The sequence below is a fragment of the Gymnogyps californianus genome, chromosome 3 (assembly GCF_018139145.2).
Source record: "Gymnogyps californianus isolate 813 chromosome 3, ASM1813914v2, whole genome shotgun sequence".
Taxonomy (NCBI): Eukaryota; Metazoa; Chordata; class Aves; order Accipitriformes; family Cathartidae; genus Gymnogyps; species Gymnogyps californianus.
Window position 1 is genome coordinate 86,571,332 of NC_059473.1, and position 25,179 is coordinate 86,596,510.

The 25,179-nt window shown below is 45.0% G+C and overlaps 1 protein-coding gene across 1 annotated transcript in view; it reads left to right on the top strand.

The window, feature by feature from the left end:
- The first annotated feature begins 677 nt into the window (after nucleotides 1-677).
- BACH2 (BTB domain and CNC homolog 2) overlaps nucleotides 678-25,179 on the top strand; it is a 51,362-nt gene continuing 26,860 nt past the window's right edge. The window contains exon 1 of the mRNA XM_050893731.1: nucleotides 678-920. Coding sequence (XP_050749688.1) covers nucleotides 678-920 — 243 coding nt within the window. The remainder of the gene's footprint in view (nucleotides 921-25,179) is intronic.

The following is a 25,179-nucleotide window of genomic DNA, read 5'->3' on the forward strand; positions in this document are numbered from 1 at the left end:
AAACAGATTTCTTCTGAAGCCACTAAACATCTTTCTCTCCCCCTTAAGGCTTAAAATCGCTCTAATTCTGATTGAGAAATGAAGTTGCTGTAGTTAGTGGCTTGTCGTCGTTGGGTATGGTTCCACCCTGCCTTTCACTTGGGCCGAGGTCTTCAGTGTAAACATGCAGCGCTGCCTGTCCGCTGGAGAATAGACTGGGGTTTTGAGGGTTTTTTCCCTTAATCTGAAAATAACAGAAGCAAGCACAAAGCCCTTTTTTTCACTATTAGAAGACCCAACAGTCACTCTTGCTTTTTTTTGCTAAAATCTTCTAAAATTTCCCATGTCCCCATATTATTGCCTCTACTAAATTGAAAATCGTAGATGCATAGTAGGTGGTTGAAGGAAAGCACTTTGCAGTCCATCTAAATCCTATTTTGGTTTTGAGGGGGGGAAGTTGAGGGGGGAGTAGGTAATCGAAGTGCAGCAGAGTGAAAGCCGGTGGCAACGAACACCCTTCCCAATATCTTTCCTGAGCAACTTGCTTGGATTTAAGAATCAATGGGCTGCTTGGCCATGGTCCCAGGGTATCCAGAAATCAGGCAGCATCCCACCATGCCACATTCGCCCGGCGGCTGTGTTGCTCCTCACCGCCTTGTTTTTTCTTCCTCCCTTCTCCCCTGCAGGGTGTGAACGGCATGTCTGTGGATGAGAAGACTGACTCCCCCATGTATGTGTATGAGTCAACGGTGCACTGTACCAATATTCTCCTCTGCTTAAATGACCAGCGGAAGCAGGACATTCTCTGTGACGTGACGCTGATCGTGGAGGGGAAGGAGTTCCGCGCCCACCGGGCTGTGCTGGCTGCCTGCAGCGAGTACTTCTTGCAGGCCTTGGTAGGGCAGACGGAAAATGACCTGGTGGTCAGCCTGCCGGAAGAGGTACAGTATGTCGCCGTGCCCCCACCGTAAACACGAGCCCCCTCCGTCCCGCGTGGTGAGGAAGACCTCTGCGGTCTGCTAAGGTGGCCAAGGGGAGCGCGGTGCGGGTGTTGGTGCCTGCCGCGGCACGGCCCAGGATATGGTTTTTGTGTTTGGGTGGGTTGCAAATCGCTGAAGGATGGACATGTTCACGCCAGCCTTCCTCACCAGCGGTAACTCCTAACGGTTATGGTGGCAAAGCTTTAAGGTACTTCAGCTCGCCTTTGTCACTGCCGCCGAGGGAGTCGTACCCAAACGCTTAATTGCCATAGCTTCGTTCAGGGCATTATCAGGACCCTGATATTCTTCTGCTCTTCCAGACAGGAAATTTGAAAGGGGTGATGTGGCTGCTAGGCGGCAGGTTATTGTTGAAAAATCATTTGAGCTGTCACGTTGTTGGGAGTCTCATTGCTGTCCACCCCTCTCCAGCAGCTCATATCCTCGACCTCCTCTTTCCCCTCTCCTGTACCTCATTCAGCCTTGCTTCCTCTTGCCTCCCCTCACGACGAGTTTGGGATTTAACTGCTTCAGGCCGTGTGTTTTCCACCGAGAAACCATGAACACGGTCTGTCAAAAAGCAGGGTTTTTCTCATGCGGCATAGCTCCCACAGCAGGAAGCCAAGGGATGTAGAAAATACATACCTCACTGGAAAGTTTATTTTATTTTACCACAAAATCTCACTGGCTGGCTTCCACCCCCACTGTAATTTCCTCACAGCCATACAGCTGTGACAGGGCAGCTACTGTCGGGCACTCCAGTGGCTTTGCTGCCCACAGAGGAGAAACGTGTGCCTGCTGGCCAGGGCTGCCATCACCCGCTGCCTTGGCACTGCCTGCCCGGCGTCTCCTGCTGGGACGGGCGGCATGAGAAGGGTGGAGATGTACCCAGGGCACGGGATGGCAGTCGCTCAGTGGGAAGGTACTCTGGCATGCAGAGGGTTTTTCACCATCATTTGCTTAACACCCATGAAGAAGCACAGTGTGTTTTTAAATGATGACAGGTCCTGAAGTACCACACACCATTTTTCCCCCTCTAGTTTAGCTCTCCAGAAGCTTCAGCGGCATCGTGATGTTGTCACAGCACAAGTTGGAGAGCATTAGAAGAAGTAGGTCACCGGGTGTGACTTCATGAGTCTTGACACTGAATATTACTCATGAAGAAATTTCAACCCAGACATTTTGCATAGGAGTTTAGAGATATTGCAGAGGATGCGCTAGGATGCGCACTATGATTCTGCAGTGTCCACTAATAATTTCCAGTGGAAAAATCGAGTCTTAGTCAGTGTCGCATAGCTTTTGCACCACAAAGCAAGGGCGGGAGCAGAGAGGTGACAAAACATGCCCAGGGGTGCACAGGTACGAAGAGGCAGGAGAGTATCAACGCTCTTCTACAAAGCCTTGGTGAGACCTCCATGTATGATTCAGGTCCTGTTAGGTAAATAAAAATAATTGAAATTCAAATAAGCATTTACTAGAGTGACTGAGATGTTCAGAAAAAGGAGCCTGGCCTAAAGGAGGAGAAGACAAGACCATGGCAGGTTCATACTGCTGGCGTGACAATTGCAACATGCTAGAGCTCTGTGTAGGCAGAGGAGGTGAAACGACTAAGAGGAGGAGTTTCTCTTTAATACTAAAAGACAGTGTTAACACAAGCATTGACTGATTTCAACTGGCTTTTAGTACAAGTAGATTGGAAATTAGCAGATTGCTAATCACAGCAGGGGTGAGGTGCTGAGCCACAGGCCAGTGGGAGGAGCAGGGTGGTGGAGGGATCATGATGTGTCTGCACTTGGTGACTCAGTCCTATGTTCATAAGACACTAAAGATTTGAAAGACAAAGGTGTGTCTTTCTATGTGTTTTATATGAGATACTATGTAAAAAAAATTCCTCCAGTCCAACCATAAATGATTTCTATTTAAGTGAATCCCCTTTGGATAAATGAAGTATTGGAGTTTTACATTTTAGAATATATCTCGATGAAAGATCAAAAAGTTTTAGTGATTTAGGGTTACACTGGCTGCTGTTACAGCTCCAGTGAAGTCCATGGATTTGCAGAAGCATTGAATCTAGTTCTTAAGGTTTTTCCCAGTACTCTGAAATCCTCATGCTTCACCTAAGACCACCACTGTTATTTTGCCACGTGCTTCTATTAGTTGCAGAGCGCCAGGGCTTTAACTTTCTCATCCTGGAAAAGAACTCTCTTAGCCTATTAAAAAAGATATCTACAGTTACCAGTGCTTACTTGTACAGATATTTTCCACATGCAAATTAATTGCTGTTAACTGCATTGAATCTAATTTGCTTGGTGGCTACTTTATTTGAATCGCTATATGTGAGGTGATCAGTTAAATAATTTCCTCACAAAAGCTAGTCACTTGGGGTGAAGAGAGCTGCCTGATGCACTTTGTTATTTCTCAGTTATTCCTTGGTTAAGGTGCACGTCTCTGCTTCTGCTTCAGAGTGCTGGGCGCTTTGGTAGGTGCCTGTGCGTAGATATGGGAAGTGCCTCCAACGAAGAACAGTGTCGGAGCTCCCCACGAAAGGAACTGAAACACTCCTGGTTTTTAAGACCTGATACAGCAGGGGAAACACCATCTTAGTTATACTGCATTAAAAGAAGTTAGCAGGGTCTTTTTCAGTTCACAAGCTAATGGCTCTTCCCAAAGCTATTGTTTTTAGTCCATGGTCTGCAGAGCTCTGGCAGCCCATGAGTTGTTTTTAAAGGTATCTGTGAAAACTGACTTAATCTGTCATGCAGGCAGTTATTCCTCCAGTGGAAAAATTTCAAACAAAAGTTGAAAGTTAATGTCCTGAGCCAATACTTTTTTCAGGCTTAAAGACAATTTATGTTGGCATATAGTTGTTACAGAAAAACAGAGATTGAAAATCATTTTTAAATATAGTCTTCACAGTTCAAAACTTTTCTGGAGGTGATGATCACTCCTAAATTAACAAAGCTATTTTTAAGTCAGCCATACAAGCATTGTGTTTTAAATTCTGGCATGGTTTGAAAACTGCGAAAGTACACAATTGTGGAGAAGGGGCATTATTATTATTATTATTATTATTATTATTATTTCTCAAAGGTTTGATGTTGGAGCTGGATAAAGCTTTATCTGTAAAGCTTTTACACTCCTGTAATGTTGGTCTGAGGGAGCTTAACATCAAAACAAAAGAACTTATTTTTGATCATTCAAAGCAGTAAATCTGCCTCTGAAGTCTAAATTGCAGACTTTTTTTTTACTTCATAGTATGTTGGGGTCTTTTTGTTAATCTGGCATCCAGACATTGTTAGCTGTTGTCTAGCTAAACAGTGAACAGATGTTTTTTACATTATTTCTTGTTTATATCCAATTAGAAGTGAGAGCAGTCTCTATGAAATGCCAGTCATTTCAGTAGGGAGACATTGTGCACACACAGAATTGGGACTAGTTGAACTTACAGGGTTTTAAACCGCTGCAAAACTTTGCATTAGACATTTCAGGTCAGTTCAAGCGTGACTTAACGTGCCTCAGTTCAAACCTTTCCATAGTCAACTTAAACTAAGTCAGTATGGAGCTAATTCTGCACTGATTGAAGAGTTTCCGTAAACCCTTTTGTGCTAGCCTCGGTAATTTGATTTCGTACTACACCTTTTGTTAAAGCAACGTATTTTAGTGTGTAGATAAGCACTTGGAAAAACAGCCACGTAATAACAAGGGCTCAGATGTGGCCGTGGTGTGTGAACTATCAGCCCTCAGAGCAGAGTTAGAGGAATGGAGTGTGTCAGCTGCCTACAGCTAATAAAAAAGGACCCCATTAGCTCTTAACTTCTACACTTTTCATTTGCAGTTTTTAGTAAATGACTAGAACCTCGCCTGCTTTTCACCCAGGGTATTTTTCAGCAGTTGTGCAGTTTTCCTCTAGCAGCTGCTGTTAAATGCAACCCAAAATTAATATTTTCCAAGAACTGAGTTTAAAGCTGTAAAGTTAGTCGTTCACTCCATACCCCTAACTGTTGTTTTGTTTTATTTAATCATGAAAACTGGTCTTCCTTCCTTTAACAAGGCACTTAATTAAGCTTTTAATTCATTATAAGAAGTTAAATGGCACTTACGAGGCTTTTTTAATGGTTTCCACTTCCCATCCAGATTACAAAAAAAGGTGTGATAGAGAGAGAGACACGGCTGTCAGCCAGAGGTATTGTAGGTCATGCCAATATTAGCTGGCAGCAGGCCATTATCCAATTAACATTGCTTCATCACTGCAAGTAATAGCTCTCGAGTAGATGATTGAGTCATTCATGCTGTAGTGGTACTCTACTTGAGAAGGAGCCAGTGCTTCGTCGAATAGGCTTTTTTATTTGCTATTATTACCTGCCTGGCTTTGCTAATAGAAGTGCACAGCGAGTTTATATGGGCAAGCTGAAAGCTGGGTGCTGGACAGAGGAGCATCGTCTGTGCAAACGCCTTATTCATTTGGTTTTCTGAAAGCTGAGGTTACAGTTAAATGGTGAAAAGACAGAAACAGCAGCAACAAATAAAACCCCTCAGTTGCATTAGATTCCTACAGCTTAGAAATGAGATTCCCGACTTTGCTTGCATTTTTTTTACTTCGGGGTGTACATTTGAAAAAAGCTTTACCTGGTCATTCCAGCCATGAGGGCACCAAATGCCTTTCTCTCTGGTGAAGTTAAACACAGGTCTTCTGAAGTAGTAGACCAGGCTTTCTCTAGCACTGGTCTGATACTGTCCTTGCTTCTCAAGTAGGTTGGTTAGTTTTACCTGTAACCCTCGAATTTCTTGAATGTATTTCAAAGAGTGGTTACTGGTGACTTTTTTAGTGCAATGAACTATCTGCTGGAAATGTTGCTTCCGAAAGGATTAAACAGAGTTGTCTGTGGCTTACAAATCTTCCAAGGGGCAAACGGAAACTGCATCTCTTTCTAGGAAGAGGGGCTGGGATGTGCTTGGGGAGCTTTTTTGTTTGTTTATCTGCACAGCTCTTTTCTTTGCTATTATGAGAATGATGTTCCAAGTAGATGTTAGCACGCACCACGGGCTGAATTTCTCTGCGTTCTTACTGCTTTACTGCTCCCTGACGGCTGTTGCGAAACCTGTCGTTTCCCCACGAGGTCTAGCCCTGTGAAATCTGTCATCTGCTTCGTCAGTTGATGTGGGTTAACTCCCTCACCAGGTCAATCTTTGCAAGGAGAAAGGCAGGACGGGACCTTGATTCGGATTCAAGGCTGGCAAAAGCTGAGTATGTTGGAAAGCAAAGGCATGCGGCACCCTGGGTGGGACTGAGCCAGGCATCTAACATTAGTATGGCTTGTAGCTGACAGGGAGGAGAAATACTGGCAGCTGCTAACCATCCGTACCAACCTGCCAGCCTGAGGGAAAAATGCTGGGAATTAGCCAACGAAAGATTATTGCGATGAGGAGGAAATCAAAGGCAGGATGCAGGAGGTCGACTATTGCATACCCTGCTGGCTAAAGGCGATTACTATTCCTTTTTATCTCTCTAGAAATAAACGATATTCTCTTACTTTGTCTCTTTCCTTTCTGTATACTGTGTATATGTATGAATATAATATCTTTAAGGAATGCAGGAACTGAGCTGGGAGTGCTATGCACAGGAGCATGGAGTGGAAGAGGTGACAAATGTGGGAAAGAGGAGCAAGAGGGCAAGAAGAAAATGTCTGCTTGGAAGTTTATTTCCCTGCTGGAGGGATGTTATTACGCAGTAGGGAACAATGCAAGACCCTTTTTCTTTGGCACCCCAGAGGTGTATTAGGAGTAGCTAAGGTTAGTTCTTAGAGAGTGGGAAGCATTAATGTGGTTTTCTCTTTACATGACTGTGTTGATGTTCCTCACAGATTGCAGCACTGGCCAGAATTATTTCTGCTTTGGCTCGGGAGGCGGCAGTGACCTGAAAGCCTTCCTGAAAGCCACCACCCCCTTCATCCATGGAGCTTTTTGTAGTGGCAAGAGGTTGTATCCATCAGGCTTCTAATAAAGTCAGGCTTCAGACTCATTTACGCTTCAACCTTACCTCAGCAATGCCACTTCAGTGAATCCATATGGATGGAAGCTGGGTCTTTGGTTTCCTAAATTCCTCCTAGGGAATGTGTTACTTTTCGTGCTGATTCACAATGCTGACGCTGACCACACAGAAGGATGACTGGAGGCTGCAGATCTGTAGTGAGAGTAAAGTGAGCATCCGGGTACTTTTTGAGGTCTTACATGACATGATACTAATTCAGGAGAAGCCATGAGACAGAAATGGACATTGTTTTATGTGCATTGCTTATGTAGCACAGTACAAGGTACAAACAACATATTTTGTTTCTAGCAGATGAGCAATAAAACAGAAATGAGACCATCAAGATGTGATGTGAATTCCATCCATGTCTCACTGCAAAGCCTTCCAGCACTGCCTGATTTTTCATGCCTCAAGTATGATGAAGAAACTAGCCGCATACTTTTCATTCCACGTGGTGTAACTTCCATTATTTTCTGATGAGGGCTGTCTTGCTATTGATAATGCTTCTCTGATCTTTTCCAGTGGAGAAAAGAAAAATACGTCTCTGTTGTGTTGTGGGGAGAACTAGGCTTAAAAAAGCAAAACAAAAGCCATGCATACATGCATGTTAAGGAGAGAAAATCTTGCAATAGCTCCTTTACCTCCCTTTGGCGGTAGCTGTACTATTTATTTATTTATTCGAGTAAGCATATAACAATGTACTGTCAAAGGGGATATGGAGATGAATGTGCAGAATGAAATTCACCACTGCGATAAGTGGACTCAATTTTGTTGCCTTTGTTAGACTCCTGCCTGCCGCTAGTGCTAAATAGGGCTGATTGACTGTGATTGCACTCGCTATTGAAAAGGCAGTTCGCAGTGTGGAAACTTTCTCGCTCAAACATGACAAACGTAATCTAAAATGTAAAAGATGTCCCGAAGAGTAAGTCCTAGAGGTAGACTATGCTAAGGGCATGAGCAGAAGCAATAAGGTTGTGTAACAGGAAGTGTATTTTGTTGGGGTTTTTTGAATTTGGGGGTTTTTTTGCTGTATTCAAATATGTATGTGGGCATGAATGAAAATGAGGTGTCTGAGCTATGGCTGCGCCTCAACACTGTGAGCACTCTGGCCCTGTAGACTGAAGGATCTCCTCCTCTCCTCCCCTCCACCTTTGATTCTCTTACCTTTGCTTTTTCTCCCTCTAAAAAAGCTTTGAATTTCTTTAATGCCGGGAAACTAAGTATCTGCTCTTTTAAGAGTCCAGAAATACCGGCTGAGCACTTGCCATTTGACTAAACAGACAGATAAGGCCCAGATAAGACACGCCTCAGCTTCACCACATCAGAGACCACAACCTGTAAGGTACTTTCTGATCCTAGTACCAAGCTTTGTTTTGTTAGCGTTCCCAAGACCCAAAGAAGATAAGGTTTTATCTCCGTACAGCACTTTCTGACAAGGATTCCCCAGTGAATAATGTCAGACCAACTGTTTTTCTCAGCCAGCAGTGAAACTGAGCATGTTATGGGGTGGAATATGGCGTATATTCAAATGATGCATTGCAGCAGTCAGCAAACATTAAGGCTAGGAAGTATGGTTCAGTTTGGAAGTGAAATACAGGTTTTAGGTGAGCAGAAGGCAATTGAATTGTAGTAGGATTTGGGAAGGCTCTTTGTGAATTTTACGGGCAGGCTGTTGGGTTTTTTAGAGGAACAAGTAGACACACTTTCTGTTACATGTTCGATGCAAGCTCTGAAGAGAGAAATGGCTGGTTTATTCCAGGACTTCCGTGCAGCGCTGAATTTTCATCTCTCCGACTTTGATGGGAGACCGCCAGCAAACACCTCTGAGTCCCAGTGCAGTCTAACACTACTAAAAGCTGTGTCCTTGGGCACTTTATTTACTTTAATAAAATAAATAAATAGGAGCAGCTGTATTTGGTCAAACTGCAGATCCATCTAGGCCAGGCTTGGTTTGTTTTAAAAATGAGTTTTAATTTCTCTGAAAGAGCTTGAGAGGAGGCTTGTGTCGTTGTTTAAAGACTTAAATGAAAAGAAAGTATCAGGCATATCTCTAGGAAGCGTGTTATAATTTACTGGGGAAAGATATCATGAGAGCCACTGGTAGTTTTTTTGAAGCCAGATTAAAATCAACTGAAAAATTTGGCATGTGTTTTTAGCAACAAACTGCTCAGTGATGTGTATGAGTGCACATTGTTTCATAACTGTAAGGCAAATGGCCTTGGACAGGGATGAGCTTTAGACACCCCTTGAAGAAGTTTGGTGCTCAGTACAGATGTAGGTGAGTGGAATTTAAGATCCTAAGATAACATAGATCAGATTTGCTAATAAAACTTTCTGTCCTTCACGTTGCTTAATCTCGCCTTTTAAGAGTGGATGGCATCAAAGTGTGCGGCTCAGTGTAACTGTTTCGTGCACACAGAAGTAGTTGAAATCTTTTCTTTTTTTAATTTTTGTTTTGTATTTTGGGATTTTTTTTTTTTTTTTTGCTTAAAGTTTGCACAGTGCATCTTTTGGGTCACTTAAGAGTCAGTGATGGAGGCTTTAGAAGACTTTGTGGAGAAGAGAAGGTTAATGCGTAATTGAAATGGCACTGGGAATTTCTTGTCATGACCCAGGGACTGCTGCTAGCTAGGGGTCCACAGTTAAAATAGCCAGAGCTGGGCTGAGAACGGCAGAGAATCGCAGTACTAGCACTTTCAGTAAAACCAATATATAAACAGGGTGTCACCAAACAGATGGAATTGAGAGGTATCAGCTCTGAAGTTAAATAATGGTAACATAAAACCTTCAGCAGTAGATTTTTGAGGTCTTTTGTGAACAAATAAAATACTGTCATCACCTCTCTGCAAATGCTGGGGTGGAAGCTGAGGCATCAGGTGGGAATTACAGCACAGGTCTGTGCATCAGGTCAGTGATGATTAAACCACCTTGTGTGAACCTCTCAGCTGTGTTTACCTCTCTCTAAATGCTCTCGTTCACATTACCTCACATGGAGGTGAACAGACTGACCCACAGCTGGCACAGCTGCTGGTCCCAGAGCAGCCCGTGTATCTGAACCCAGAGCTTCCAGCTTATCACTCCTCAGCCAGAGTTTCAGTCTCATTTTCTTCCCTCTGTATCTTTTATGCATGCAGGAGGCATTGAGGGGATTTTCAGACTAGTTGCCGTATTTCTCAAGATGATTGGGGTAGGATGGAGCCACTCGCTGCCTTATCTGGCCTATTGGTCCTGGGTGACCTGGGTGATGGGCTCTATTCTGTGTCCTCTACCTGTTCTTCCTGCATCACCCCTGAGGTCCTGGGCACTGCCATCGATAACAGCTGCTGAGACTACCACATCCAAGAGGAAAGCAGACCTGGAGGCATGGAGCAGATCAGAAAGAGTCTTGTGAATTGCTACAGACTTCCCGTCCCTCACCAGGAGACTGGGGCACTTTGAGGATGCTTAATTAGGAATTTTTGCTTAAGTGACAGAGCTGTTGCAGACCCAGGTTCACAAAGAAATTCTTAATTTAAAAAAAAAATCTTGATACTTAGAGCAAGATGTAAAAACTTTTTCCTGTATTATTGTGGCTTTTGGGCATCCCATTTATCCCAAACAATAGGCGAGTAGGTACCTAGCAAGACTTGATCTCTTCCACAGAGAGCTAATCAGTCTTGGCAGATGGGAGCTGTGCATTTTCAGGACCTCAAAAACCGGGCATCTTTGTTTTGGTATTGAAGCAACCATATTTAGTTGAGAATATATTGCACCTGGTCCACATCACTCCCTGCAGCAGCCGCTCATCATTTCAGAACAACACTTTAGGGAAATGGAAGTGTACAGACTTACTGTAAGGACTGCAGAGAGATTTGGCAGGTGTGACCCAGGATGGATTCAGTGGCGGCATTGTATTCTCAGTGCTTCCTTCTGCTCCCGTGGTGTCAGTTGTACTTCCCGGTGTATTGTGCATCAAACACTTGGTAATACTTTACTTGAAATTTGCTTGCTTTGAATTGTGATAGGACCGAATTTCCTAGTCTGTGCATATACCTCTTACTTTATGTTCCCAGAATGGGTGGGGATGCAGTCTGTGGTTGTGTTTCAAGGTAGAAAGAGTAGATTTAAAGAAAAAAATTGTCCATGCAAACTTTACGAGTGCAGTTCTCAGTTTCAGGGAAAAAAACTTTGGATAAAGTGGTCCGAGATTTTCATCAGGCTGTCAACTAGGAGGCTGAGGCTACGTTTTTGGCTGTGTAAAGCTTTTTCTTGTGGGAAGTGTGTTGGGTTTTTGCTTACCTTTGAAATTCAGACCTGTGGTCCTCTGTTTCAAGGGCCTGCAGCTAGTAAGAAACAAGTCTTAAACAACTCTGAAAGCAAAATATCTTTCCATCTCTGACCACACAGCCGTAGTATAACATGCCTAGCCACCTCTCTCCCCAGATACACAGGCAGCCTTCAGAGAAAATTTCCCTGTCGGGATTCTTGGTCAAGTAAAAACAGAATAAGCTCAAGTTATTTCCTGTTTCTTTCAAAGGACAGGGTTGGAGCCAGTAACCTTTCAAGACAGGAAAAAGCTGGGGAAAGACAAATCCTGACAACTTCCCTTCTGCTTTCCACAGAGGACTAGTGCTCATTTCTGCTTCCAGAAGGGGAAGGTGGACTTGAGGTGGATGGGTCTCCAGCCATTCCATCTGCCTATTGAATTGAACTATTTTTTAACCTTATTTTTATCTGCCTGCAGATTTCCATGCTCCCCCATGGATGGCTTTCTGCATATGGCATTTTTGTCTCGACATAAAGCCAAATCAAGCAGTTTCTGTCTATTCCTTGAACTTGTTAGTTTTCAGGAGACTGGACACATCAAACCAAGGCTATGTTTTAAATGTCTGAATTAATTTGTCAAATGCAAGGCACAAAAAATAGAGAGTTGCCTGTCTTTTATAAGAGACATCTATCCTTGTCATTTTTGCCCGGTTTATACAAGCAGTAGCTATTGAGGACAAATAATATCTATACCATTGTCCAAGGAAGTGAAGAATAAAGAGGTGTCCGTGACATATATAGGCATTGGGGCATTCTACAAAGAAACTTGTTCACATTTACAAAGTCGTCATAGCATTCAGAAAGCAGAAAGAGTTGCTTTCAGTAGTGGCAGAAACCTTTAAATCAATAACTCCCTTTCTTCTTTCCCTGTCTTCAGTGTATCTTGCAGTTGGAGGACTGAGAAGAACACCCAGTAAGAGCTACCTCAGGCTTGGTTTAGTTTTACTTCCTTTTCAAAGATGAGCCTAATCCTTCTCTTACGGGATTTATTTCACTATTATGCATGAACTTTCCAATTGGAAACCTCAGTTGAGAAGGCGCAGGCAGGTAAATTGTTAAAGACAAGCATTTGATCACGTTCTGGCCTCTGTCTTCAGCTGAGGTGATCCTAGTGGGAGCCACTGTCAGGACTGCTGTGCTGGACCTTCTCCAAGCAGCTCTGTAGAGCAGACCAGCGCTGCACACCATAAGCTGCTCCTCACAGCAAGCTCGGAGGGTTTCAGGTCAATCCCAACCTCAGGGGCCCAGACTGTTTGCATCATCTGCTCTTGCACTCTCAGCTTACATTTTTAATCTGAATTATTTGGTGAGGTTACAGTCCGGTTCTGAAACTGGCTTTCTGAAGAGGAATTGCATAGCTAAAGGGGTGTGAAAATTCATGGTCATTTCTTGTCACTGTGCTTTCTACCTCTTGGTTGAATGGTAAGGTGGTAGTAAAGACCTCTCTAAATATTCTCTTTCAGGAATGGATGTTTTACTCTTAATTAGACTTTTCTTTTCCCAAACTGCTCTGATTGCAAGTAGAGGAAAAGAAAGGGTCAGGTGTCATACGTGTCCTTGAGAGACGTCGAAGTTGTGTTTGCTATTGTAAAGAGTGGAAGAAATCAACATCGTTATTAACTATTTAACCAAATTATTTCCCTCCTGATACTAAAATTTCTTAAAGCCGAGGTTTTCATGAGGCCTTTTTGTAACTAATTGTCTGTGCTATCTTTTTTATTTAAGGGAAGGGAATATGTTGTTCCATTTGCAGCTTGCAACCCTTGTCCGTCTGTCAGATGGATGTATATTTACAGGAATTAATGAATACCTGTTTCTAATTTCTCCCCTTAGAACAAAGGTTACACCATCATTGTCTTTGGAAAGCTTTTGGACCAGCTTGCTTTTGTGTGTGCACACCACTTTTTGGTAGCATGCCAAGCACCCTGTTGAGACTCTAATAGTGATCGAAGGAACAGAAGGAGATTTTGAGGTTTGGAGACAAACCCTGTTCACATGGCTAAAACTGTAAAACCTCCACAGCGGTCTGCTGGAGAGCTGGGCTCTGTATTGTGTGCTCCCTGTGCCATCTCTGCTGGGGTAAAACAGCTTCTGCCCTGCCACCTCTGAACATGCGGTCCTCCAGCACCAAATGCGGGATGGACTTGAACTCGGCTTGCTCTTAAGGAAAGCAGCCACCCCTGGACAGGCTGGCATTTCCTTACCCTCTTTATGCATGTAGTACTGACACGTAAATGCTCTTGCTCAATCCTATCAGCTGCATATCATTCTATTCTGGGGAAGGTGAGAGCAGTGCTGGAAATGACACAGCTCCGAAAGGTATGAGCTTTACTCCTTTTACCCCCCAGAGTTAGTCCTCACCTACAGAGTGGTGGAAGCAAGGACGGGTAGCCTGGGGGGAATACAGAGAAATTGTCCTAGCAGCCAGAGATCAGGTTAGGGAAGCTAAAGCCCTGATAGAATTAAATCTGGCCAGGGACGTCAAGAGCAACAAGAAAAGCTTCTATAGGTACGCCGGTGATAAAAGGAAGACTAAGGAAAATGTGGGCCCTCTCCGGAAGGAGAGGTTACCCATGGCAGGGAGAAGGGTGAGGTACTGAACAACTTTTTTGCCTCAGTCTTCACCGGCAAGTATTCCAGCCACACCGCCCAAGTCGCAGAAGGCGAAGGCAGGGACTGGGAGAATTAAGAACCGCCCACTGTAGGAGAAGATCAGGTTCAAGACCATCTAAGGAACCTGAAGGTGAAAAAGTCCATGGGACCTGATGAGGTGCATCCGCAGGTCCTGAGAGAACTGGCAGGTGAAGCGGCTAAGCCACTTTCCATCATATTTGAGAAGTCGTGGCAGTCCAGGGAAGTTCCCACTGACTGGAAAAGGGGAAACATAACCCCCATTTTTAAAAAGGGAAAAAAGGAAGACCCGGGGAACTACAGGCCAGTCAGTCTGACCTCTGTGCCCAGCAAGATCATGGAGCAGATCCTCCTGGAAACTATGCTAAGGCACATGGAAAATCAGGAGGTGATTGGTGACAGCCAACATGGCTTCACTAAGGGCAAATTGTGCTTGACAAATTTGGTGGCCTTCTACGACAGGGTTACAGCGTTGGTGGATAAGGGAAGAGCAACAGACGTCATCTACCTGGACTTGTGCAAAGCATTTGACAGTGTCTTGCACAACATCCTTGTCTCTAAATGGGAGAGACATGGATTTGACAGATGGACCACTTGGTGGATAAGGAATTGGCTGGATGGTCACACTCAAAGAGTTGCAGTCAATGGCTCGATGTCCAAGTGGAGACCAGTGATGAGTGGCGTTCCTCAGGGGTCAGTATTGGGACCAGCACTGTTTAACATCTTTGTTGGTGACATGGACAGTGGGATTGAGTGCACCCTCAGCAAGTTTGCCAACGACACCAAGCTGTGTGGTGCGGTCGACACGCTGGAGGGAAGGGATGCCATCCAGAGGGACCTTAACAGGCTTGAGAGGTGGGCCCGTGTGAACCTCATGAAGTTCAACAAGGCCAAGTGCAAGGTCCTGCACATGGGTTGGGGCAATCCCAAGCACAAATACAGGATGGGCAATGAGTGGATTGAGAGCAGCCCCGCGAAGGACGTGGGGGTGTTCATTGATGAGAAGCTCAACATGAGCTGCCAATGTGCGTTTGCAGCCCAGAAAGCCAACCATATCCTGGGCTGCATCAAAAGAAGTGTGGCTAGCAGGTCGAGGGAGGTGATTCTCCCCCTCTACTCTGCTCTCGTGAGACCCCACCTGGAGTACTGCTTTCAGCTCTGGGGCCCCCAACATAAGAAGGACATGGACCTGTTGGAGTGAGTCCAGAGGAGGGCCACAAAGATGATCAGAGGGCTGGAGCACCTCTCCTATGAAGACAGGCTGAGAGAGTTGGGGTTGTTCAGCCTGGAGAAGAGAAGGCTCCAGGGAGACCTTATAGCAGCCTTCCAGTACCTAAAGGGGGCCTACAAGAAAGCTGGAGAGGGACTTTTTACAAGGGCATGTAGTGATAGGACAAGGGGTAACAGTTTTAAACTGAAAGAGGGTAGATTTAGATGAGATGTAAGGAAGAAGTTCTTCACTGTGAGGGTGGTGAGGCACTGGAACAGGTTGCCCAGGGAGGCTGTGGATGCCCCATCCCTGAAAGTGTTCAAGGCCAGTTTGGATGGGGCTTTGAGCAACCTGGTCTAGTGGAAGGTGTCCCTGCCCGTGGCAGGGGCTTTGGAACTAGAAGATCTTTAAGGTCCCTTCCAACCCAAACCATTCTATGATTCTATGATTCTATGATTCATACGGTAGCTACCAGACAAGGGGGAAGCATCACTTCTTTAAAAAATGGAGAGTGATGAGAAATGCCATGGCTGCCCATCAAGTGAATGTATTTGTCATTTAGTGTTTATATGGCTGATGAGCTCTCTGCACTTCACCAGTGCTCTGTTTTGCCAGGGTTTTTTAAAGGTCTTTGAGAAGCCTTTACAGCAAATGAAGTAACCTTGGCAAGATCATGCGTTACACCGTGCCCTGCCCAGCATTCCTGTAGTTCTTGCCATTTCCTGCCCCTTACAACACGGCTCTGGCTTTGGACAGCAAGCATGTTTTTTATTTCCCAAATGAATGATGTTTTAAATGTCTTTGTGAGGATTTTTACTGCATGCTGTGGATTTGCACAGGGGTGAGGGGATTTTTGTTTTGTGTGATTATGTGCTGTTTTGTGGCTCTGTTTTATTTCCTCTTTCATCCTTCTCCCCCTCTCTCTTCTACCTGAAACGTTAAATTAAATCTAACATAGCAATACGTTTAGACAGGGGCGACACTTGGCTGTGCCAGTTCCCCAGTGGCTTTAAACTGCTGGCTGCAATACTGCAAACAAATTCAGACCCTGGCTTGGCCAGCAGTTTCCCCCAGCTATCTGCGTGTTCGCTCTCCAGGCTTTATTTTACCTACACTATTGGAGACTGCAGAGTCACAGCCTATGTCTCATTGTTATGCATGGCTGGGAAATATTCCTGTACTTATTTGCATTCATTAGCTGTTGGTAGTTCCTCTGTTGAGGTCTCTAGCCTTGTTTTTACAGTGCTTTTGGCAGTGTTTCTGCACTTGGTGTGTGAATTTTTATGATCTGTTGCATGTTATTCATGCAATTTCCTGCCCTGTAATGGTATCAGTTTTCCAGACACAGAGGAATACAAACGAAAACCCGGGAGCCTGCATTAGCATAAAATGTCCCAGTTCTGTCAGTTTGATTAATTTGTCTCTTTGTCTCCACTCTATATGATAAGTGCTATTAATGGTTGCAACACTTCATATGTCAAAGTCTTTCTTCCTAATGACTTGAAAATGTGGTTTATTTCCCCCTTTTTTGTATTATTTTTCTCATTTAGCATTCCACTCAAGTATAGATTTATGCCATGCTCTTTCATTATCTTACTGGTTGCAGCACTGGAGTGATTACATATGGTGTAGGGTATGAGCAAAGATACGATCCCAGGGGCAGCAGCTGCTGATGCAAGCTGAAAATAGATCCAACGTATGCTCAGCACTTTTCCCAGAGGTCTTTTATTTATTAGGAACAGTCTCGGTACAGGACAGCTTGGACCCTCATTTAGCAAGATGACTTTTTGCCTTTCAAGAACAGTGCAATGACTTTGCTCTATTTACTGGCTGCTGTGTAATTTTTTTTCACTGCCTCCTATTGAAGCAGTGACTTTACCTAACATAAATTGTAATATAATCCTGATTTATAATGAAGTCAAGAAATGACAGGCTCCATTTGAAGTAATGGAACTTGACAGATCGAAGGTTTAAATTAAATAATCCTATTTGTAAGACAGCATTTGTACATGGTACACTGATTTAAAATTAACTCCAGTTCTTTTTCAGCGAATCTTTTACCATTCTCTGTATTTTGCCTTCCATAGAGGCTTTTTGGGGAACGAAATTCATTTGGAGAGAGCATGTTTGTCTGTGTAAATGTGTGTGGAACAATACATTGTTTTCTTTCCCTTAGCAAAGAAGTTCTCATAAACTGTTTCACAGAAGAACTCTTTAATTAAAGAGGAAAAATTAATGTAGGTCACTTATTCAGGGCAAGCCATGTCTAACCTGCTTCAGTGGCCAGAAGAGGCCAACTGCTGAGAATGAGGAGAGGGAGGATGCTGGAGGGAAAATAGCGAGGAAGGCTGTGGCTCGACTCTTCCCCTCCCAGGAGCGGAGGTTCATCCTAGCAGTGATTTGTATGGAGGGAGAAGGTCGCCTCCTCCGAGCTGTCCTTCCCTCACAGCTGGCGGAGGGGGACGCTCAAAGATGGCGTTTCCTTCTGCCTCTGCGCCCCGCTTTTCTTCCTCTGTCAGCGTTGTACCAACGCGGGCAACGAGAGCCCCAGGGTGTGCAAATCGAAAGGTGGTCCCGCTGTGGCTGGCTGCTCGGAGCTGGCAGTAAACGCAGAAGTGGGGGTTGGTGGAACAAAAGGCTTGTAGGCAAGGAAAAGAGACCAGGCAGGGAGCATGAGATGCTGGAGAAATTATGGAAAAGGGCACAGAAAAAGGGCAGTGGGATAAAAACACTGAAGGTACAGTGCAGGATTTTTCTGGCCTAGATTGAGAGAAGCTATTTTAGAAAATGCCCCCTTCCCTTTTCTGTCACTCAACACTGCATTTTTGCCTTCCTTTCTGGCTGCATTTAGTTGCTGCTGCCCCTGTCTGTCATCTTTCTAATTTTCCTTCGTATCTGGCTGGGATGCTGCCCTTTCCCCAGGAGCCTGACAGATGCTCTCACCCTGGGCCGGCCTTGCCACGCTCAGGCAGAAACGGCCCAGCTTGCGTGTTCAGCTTGATAACATGCCTCGTGCCAGCCGTGTCGCCCTGCCGTCACCCCGAGTCGTCAGCTTCCCCGCAAGCCTCTGACAGAGACAACGTCACTTTCGCATCCGTTGCGTTCGGGCAGCGTCGGCTGCCCTCAACGCTGGGGGCCCGGGCCTGCAAACGCTCGGCGCAGCCCGCGCCGCTTCCCCGCTGGCAGCCTGCCCCAGGCCTTTACCTTTGTCCCTCCCGCCGGTGGTCAGGTCTGTTGCGGTGGCCTGGTAGGGAATTGCTGAACGAAGCGGGGGCTTTACTTGGCGCTTTCCTGGGAAGACATTAAAGATGTCTTGGGGCTGGGTGGTTACTAAACCACAGGGCCCAGCTCAAAAGAGGGCAGCCTCTCCCACATTGGGGCCATGAGAATGGGCTGCCTGGACTGGAGCTTCAGCATCATGTCTGCCCTGCAGTGAGTGGTTTCAGGCCCAAGTAGCTTATTTCTCCTCATTTTAATGAGCTCCACTAACGAACAGACGGTGAAGAAGACAAGGTGACTGCCGAGGAGGGTGTTGCTTGGGCGCAGAGGCTGGAGCCCGGCCTGGGGACATGGGGCAAGAGGCTCCTGCTCCCATCTCCTGCTTTCCAAGCGATTAAGAACTTTTTCCCCCACTGCTTGCAGAGAGGTAATAACTTCTATTAGTTAGAAACCAAGCCCGAGTTCCCCACTGCTGTCAAGAAAGGACAGGACTCAGAAGTATCACTGGGGAATGTGAGGAAAAACGAGCTCACAAAGCCAAAGCAGTGCAGGCCGGCAGAGGAGGCGAAGGCGAGGAGGATCCACGCAGCAAACACGGCATTGATATCGTGTGGGCCCTTGCTCCTTGTCTAGGGAGAAAAAGCAATGAGGCCCAAGAATACAAGTCCATCAGGAGGTTTTAGAGTTGCTGCTGGTAGCTTGCACACTGCCCCATCTCCTTCCTCCGACAGATGTGTGCATGGCTACGGGCACGGCTTTCTGTTCAATTGGAATTAATGGGATTATATACGGCGGGAAAGGAGGTGGGGTACACTAAATTCTGCAAACACAGAGCTTCAGCCTGTGCTGCTTGATCTTTAGAAAAATAAATAAAATAAAATAGCAAGAACCAATTCCAGGATGATTCAGTATGCAAATAAACTGTTTTTCATTACTCATGGCACACATAAATGCGCACTGGTGACTGAGGCAGCAAAATAACACTTCACTGTTCATTATTTTATCAGACAGTGGTAATTGTAGTTAATATTTTCTTAGTAGTGTCTCTGAGAGTTTATTTATACTGTTAATAATCTGAGCAGCTGTAATGATGCTGGCTGCCAGAGCTGTAGCCTTTTAGAAGCACTCTAGTGTGGCAATGATACGACGGTAATAGAAATCCAATAAGAAAATGATCTTTTCGGAGCAGATGGGGCTAATTGAGTCCCTTTCACACACGTTCATGTTCTCTAGTCTCTTTCTCACACTAGCATGCGTGGGTGCACGTGAGCATATGTAGACAGACACACACACAAATAGCTGTAAAGTCCCGACTTCCACCCTCCCAGGAAGTCACATGTCAAGCTGGAAATGCCATCATTTTTCTACGTGGAGAGTATTTCCAGGGCTCGTAGGGTAGATGGCATTTTCTACCCCTCGCTTTCTGGGTAGAACTTAAAAATCTCACGTATGAAGCAGAAAGGGGGAGGGTAATTCCTTGGGGACAGTCTGGAGCTGGACGCGGGGTTGTGGCTGCACTGGGATGCCATTGCCTATCCTTCCCATCCTTCCCTGCCTTCGACCACTTTGCTGCAGGGCGCTCCTGCTGAGCCTGCGCTCCTTTAGGGACTAAAAGAGCCATTTACCTTCGCTCGCAGCAGACATGAAATCTCAGCAAGAAGGCAAATGCCTCCAATTTTTTCTGTTGGGATTTATGGAGCCTAGCTAACCTTTTGGGCCACTGCAGGAGGAGTTAACTGCTCCTCGTGGAGGACAGGAGGGGACCAACTTTGCCAGCTCAGCAGTGGCTGGTTCTCGTTGCAAACCTGCTTTGCTGAGCTGAGCAGACGTCATTGATGAAATGTGAACGCCAAGCAGTGGAACAAAAGCCGCCATAATCCTCAGATCTGTTAGTAGCCATGCAAGAACAAAAACGAGGTGAATGCGGAAAAATTGTGCGTCCAAATACCGGAAATTAAAAGGCAAGGTGGGGGAGGAGGGGAAGGAAAACTGGAACAAATGCAGCATTTGGCAGGTTTTGTTTTAAAAATATGATGCCTGCAGGAAGCCGGGTTATTTATACAGGGTTTCAGCCTACCAGTTAATAATTGTAATTGCCTGGTTACCTCGTGAAGCGCAGTAGGAAAGCCTTTGACATTCAGTTCCTTCCACAGCGCAGCAAAAGCGTCTCTGGATTTGAAATGTTAAGGTATTTGCTGGGCTGCGCTCTCTGCTACCCCAGCATAAGGATGCCAGGGATTTTATATGCTGTGCCATGCACGGTCACGGGCAGTACTGGAAACGCTGGCATCGTCAGCCCCGTGGAAACCAAGGCAGAGCATCCGTGAGCTGCATCGGATGTTATCCAGCCCCATCTCCTGAGCCTGCTGCTTCTCCAGCTCCTTTGTCTCCTGATTTAGTTCTCTTCCTCAGAGTGCAGTCTTGTGTTTTCCTAAATCATATCTGACAGAGCCTGTTTCTTCCTCTCCTCCGCTACGCGAAGTATAATAGTAGGGCTTGTAGTGAGATGCCATGCTGTGAAGTATTCCTTGTTTTTATAAACTAATTACAGTGCATTTAATGCACTGTGTGTTTAATACACTGTATTATATAGTTTATTCGGATAAATAAATTCTGCCGTGCTTGGGAAAGAGGAGTATTGGTGTAATTTACAGGTCTTTGTAATTTTTCTGTATTGTTGTGTTTGCTTGTGTATTAATTGCAGCTTCAGAAACTGAACCACTCCTCTAAGCACCCTCTGAACTAACAAATTTTTACACACACCTTCATTTTCTGCCTATTTTGGTATTTCCTAATGTAACTTGGAGGCTTCTAGAGTTTCTTTTTTCATTCTAGAAGTTCTTAAACTACTTTCTGTTTTCCCTTTTTCTCCCCACTTTGGCTCATGATATGTACCTAAACTGATCTTTCACAGACTCTTCTCTCATAATTTATATTCTGTGAAAGCTTTCCCACTCCTTCCTTCCCCCTCCTTGCTGCTCAACACTTTCTTTTTTTTTTTCTTTTTTAATCTGGGGGTCAGTTTAGTTTTCCTTTTGCAAAAATATGGGACTGATTTTAATTTTAAATCACAGTTGCACTTTAATTCTGATGATGCTCTTGGGTTCGTTTCTGCTCATGTCTTCCCCACCAGTTTCAGCATGGCTTGCACAGGCACCCAGGGAGAGAAGGTAGCATTTCTGCTGAGCCACCCTCCTGGGTCATCCTTCATTACTGCGTTCCAGGTTTCTTAAGGTGCAAGTTGCATTGGAAAAACAAATGTATTGCAAACTGCCAGATATCACAGCCTTATTTCCCTTTCCTTTATCTTCCAGTTCATGCCTGAGCGTTTAAACTGCTAATTAGTGCCACTGATTTTTATGTGTTCTTTGTTGATTCAGTCATGTCGTAGCCAAGTTGTTCCTTTGGAGAAAAGATTATTTGAAACATCCTTGTCTCTAGTTTTCTTTCTAACACCTCCACCCAGAGTCTGACCTCAGCAGCCTGAAAGTTTTTCTCCAAGCTTTTTCACCAATGCTTGCCTGCAGGTACTCTCTTGGCCATAATTTTGAATTTTCTGTGGTCTCCAGTTATGCCCTGGGCAGCCTTTAACATTGACAACATACCCCAAACCATGTAATTAGTTAGGAAAAATTTGTCTCCTTCTGCTGAAGCTCATTAAGGTGTTTTCTCCAAACAGTGGCATGTCAGCTGTCATTCCTCCAGTTTGATGCATAATATTACAGGCAATATTCTCGTAATGGTTTAATAAACTAGTGTTTGACTTCAATACGAGTTACCGAGTGAGGTTTTAAAATAAGGGCTCTGACAGGTGTCACGTGGCAGGTTTGCTTGCAGGGGTGTACGAAGTTGCCCCCTCCAGCCCAAGAGCTGTTTTGCCGAAGGTGTTGCGCCGCGGTGGGGTGGCAGAGGGGGGTGTGCCCCGGTGCCAGCACAGCTGCCCTGCCGGCAGCCCCTCGCCTCCGCGCAGACCTTCCTCCCTTGGCTGCCGAGCTTCTCGTGCCGGGCTGTGGCCCGGAGGAGCGACCGTGCAGGCAAACGTTGCCTTACGCTCAGCAAACCGCTGCGGACATTAACACCCAGAGCTGCCCAGCGGGATGTGCCAGGGGACATCTGCCAGAGACCGATGGTTGGAGTAGATGTGATCCAGGCAGTGCATCCCTGCTATGGAAAAGCACTGGATCTTCCAGTCCTATAGCCTTTCAGTTTTGCAAGCGTATTCATCTATGTTTGGTAAAGATGCCTGCTGTGTCCTGCACTCTTATGTGTCAGCAGCAAAGTATTGAGGCTTATGCCTGGTGATTTCTACCTTCCTTCTCAATAAACAGTGTATTTTCTGAAAGGTGTGGCAAATTCAACAAATTAATTTCCCCTTAAAATTTTCAAGGATAGGAAGGATGCTGAAAATGCCCAGGGATACCGTCAGGATTTCCAAAAGTAAATTCTTTGTTTTGATTTGAAACCGATCTCATTTCTGAAAGGTAAAAAGAATTTCAGTTGGGCATCAGTAACTCTGAGGTGAAATAAAACTTGAAGTTGTGGATTAAAATAAGTATTGCAGTTGGGTCAGACATTACTTTATTTTTACTTTTATTACTCTGAATTTTATTTTTTTTATTTCTTAGATGTCTTCTGATTCTGTCTCCCCCTTTGGTTCATCTGACATGATTGGCCCCAGGCTTGGAGGCCAGGATTTTTGAGAAAGTTTCGAAGTTGGGGCCATTACTGCAGTGAATTTGATTCGGAAAAACCCAAGTATGCGGGTGCCTTAACTCTTGGGCTCCACCTATAAGTCACGTGCGGTCAAACGCTGACATAACCAATAACGTGGGCATCGATCTGCTGGCTGTTTACGCCATCTTTGCGCTTGGCAATCAGTTCCGAGCCACTTGCCCCGCCGTCAGCGCTGACGCACTTCTCACGGGGCGATGGACGCGGTTTGCAATTATTGCTCCCCATCGTCGAGGCGAGTCTAGCGTGAATGACCTCTCCTTCCTCCCCGTCTCACCTCCTGCGGTCGCACCTGCCGCCTGGGAGCATCGTGATGCTCTGCAGGCACTGAGGGATATTGGTCTCTCCCTCCCTTTCCAGTGGGGAGGGAGGAGGCCCTTTGAAGTGCTGGCCCTGGATGTGTTTGTTATGCCGGAGAGAGGAAAATGAGAAGTCATTTAGTTTCCTCCTTCGATTTGTAAATACTCTCACATAGGCAGTCAGGGCTTCTAGTGTAAATTCGTCGTCTGGCCAAAAGCTAGGACTTCCAGGGAGAAGGCTGAGGGGGGCACCTGTGCATTTTTTTATTCGAAAGCACAAAATTGGAAGTTGGACGAGCACTTCCAATGTGGCATCTTTCGTAGAAGTACCGCTAAAGGGAATTAAGCATCTCCTTGAAGCTCTCAGCCTGACGCCTCAAGAGGCTGTTGTGGAGGATGCACTGGAAAGATACTGGGATGCCCCTTAGCCTGGGCTAGGTGTGGCTTTGCAGGTGGCATCTTTTTCAGTGGGACTTTTTGCTAAAAAAAAAAAAAAAAAAATCAGGTAAATCAGCCTCTCAAAGAAAGGAGCTGTGTGTCCGGGTTCTCCTTTCCCCTGGCGTGCATCGGTTATCAGTCGTGCTGGCGGTGTGATCGCCTCCCACCCCTGCGATGTGATGTGATGTAATGCGATGTGATGCAATGTGGGAGATGCCAAACTGTCACTTGGACTTTGGGTCACTCTTCTGCCCAAATCTGTATGCACTACCTGAAGTGGCAGAATGTTAAACTGGGGCCAGCAGGGTATCTGCTTAGTGGTTTTAGAGTGAAAACAAAGGCCTCTCTTCATCGGTCTTCTCCATCAGCAACTTGTGCATTCCTCTCTTGTTTAAAAGCCCAGGTAATACAAATACCTGCATCTGATGCTTCTTGCCCAAGTTGAATTTTAAAGAGTGATTACTCATTTTAGGAGCTCCACGGCTTTATGAGCAGATAGGGGAAATAATATATGTGTAAGCTGCTGGTGAGAGAACATTTAAATGCTGTTAAATTAAAGAGGGGAAAATGCACTAAAATACTGGCATGGCATTGGCTTATGAAAGTACTCTGCTGTTTATCATCTCTTCTTCTGACTTTTTCCTGCCTCCTGCGTGTTCCCACCCTATGTAAAAGGATCACGGTTTCAAAACAATTCTTGACTGTGCACAGGCTTACTTTGTGCATATATAGGGACAAACCATGTTGTCTAGCACCATTGATTTTGCACATGCGACTGACCTGTTTGAGCCTAGTAACATATTTAAATCTTTCAGAGAGTTTTCCAAAACCAAATAAGCTCAAGCTAGGAAAAACAGGATCTGCCAGGCTCCACCATCCCAAGTAAAAATAACTAAGTAAATAACCAGGAAGTCTCTTAACTCTTAATGGAATAGCAGCTTTGATGACTGATTTTGGTTATCAGATTACACTCTGAAAATAACTTCTGTGCTATACTTGCAATTGACTGTAAAAGAAAAAGAATACAGTGTGCACTAATTTTAGCAAATAAGATTAGAGTTAATATTTAATCCCAGAGACCTTCTTCAGACTGTGGAAAAAAAATAGCAGCAGTTAACTGCCACTAATCTTATCTCGTATTTCTAGCATGTGTTTGATTATATAAGTTGTGGTGTTAGGAACACACTGGCCAAGTGAGAAGTCAGTAGTTTGTTCGCTACATCCTTGGGCTTATTAGACACACTTCAGGGCTGAGATAGATTGAAAAGGTCTGCACACATGCCTTTAGACTGCAATAGAAACACTGAAAGGTTAACAAAATGGGTACCACAGTAGGCCTGCTACAAAACTGTATGCGAATAA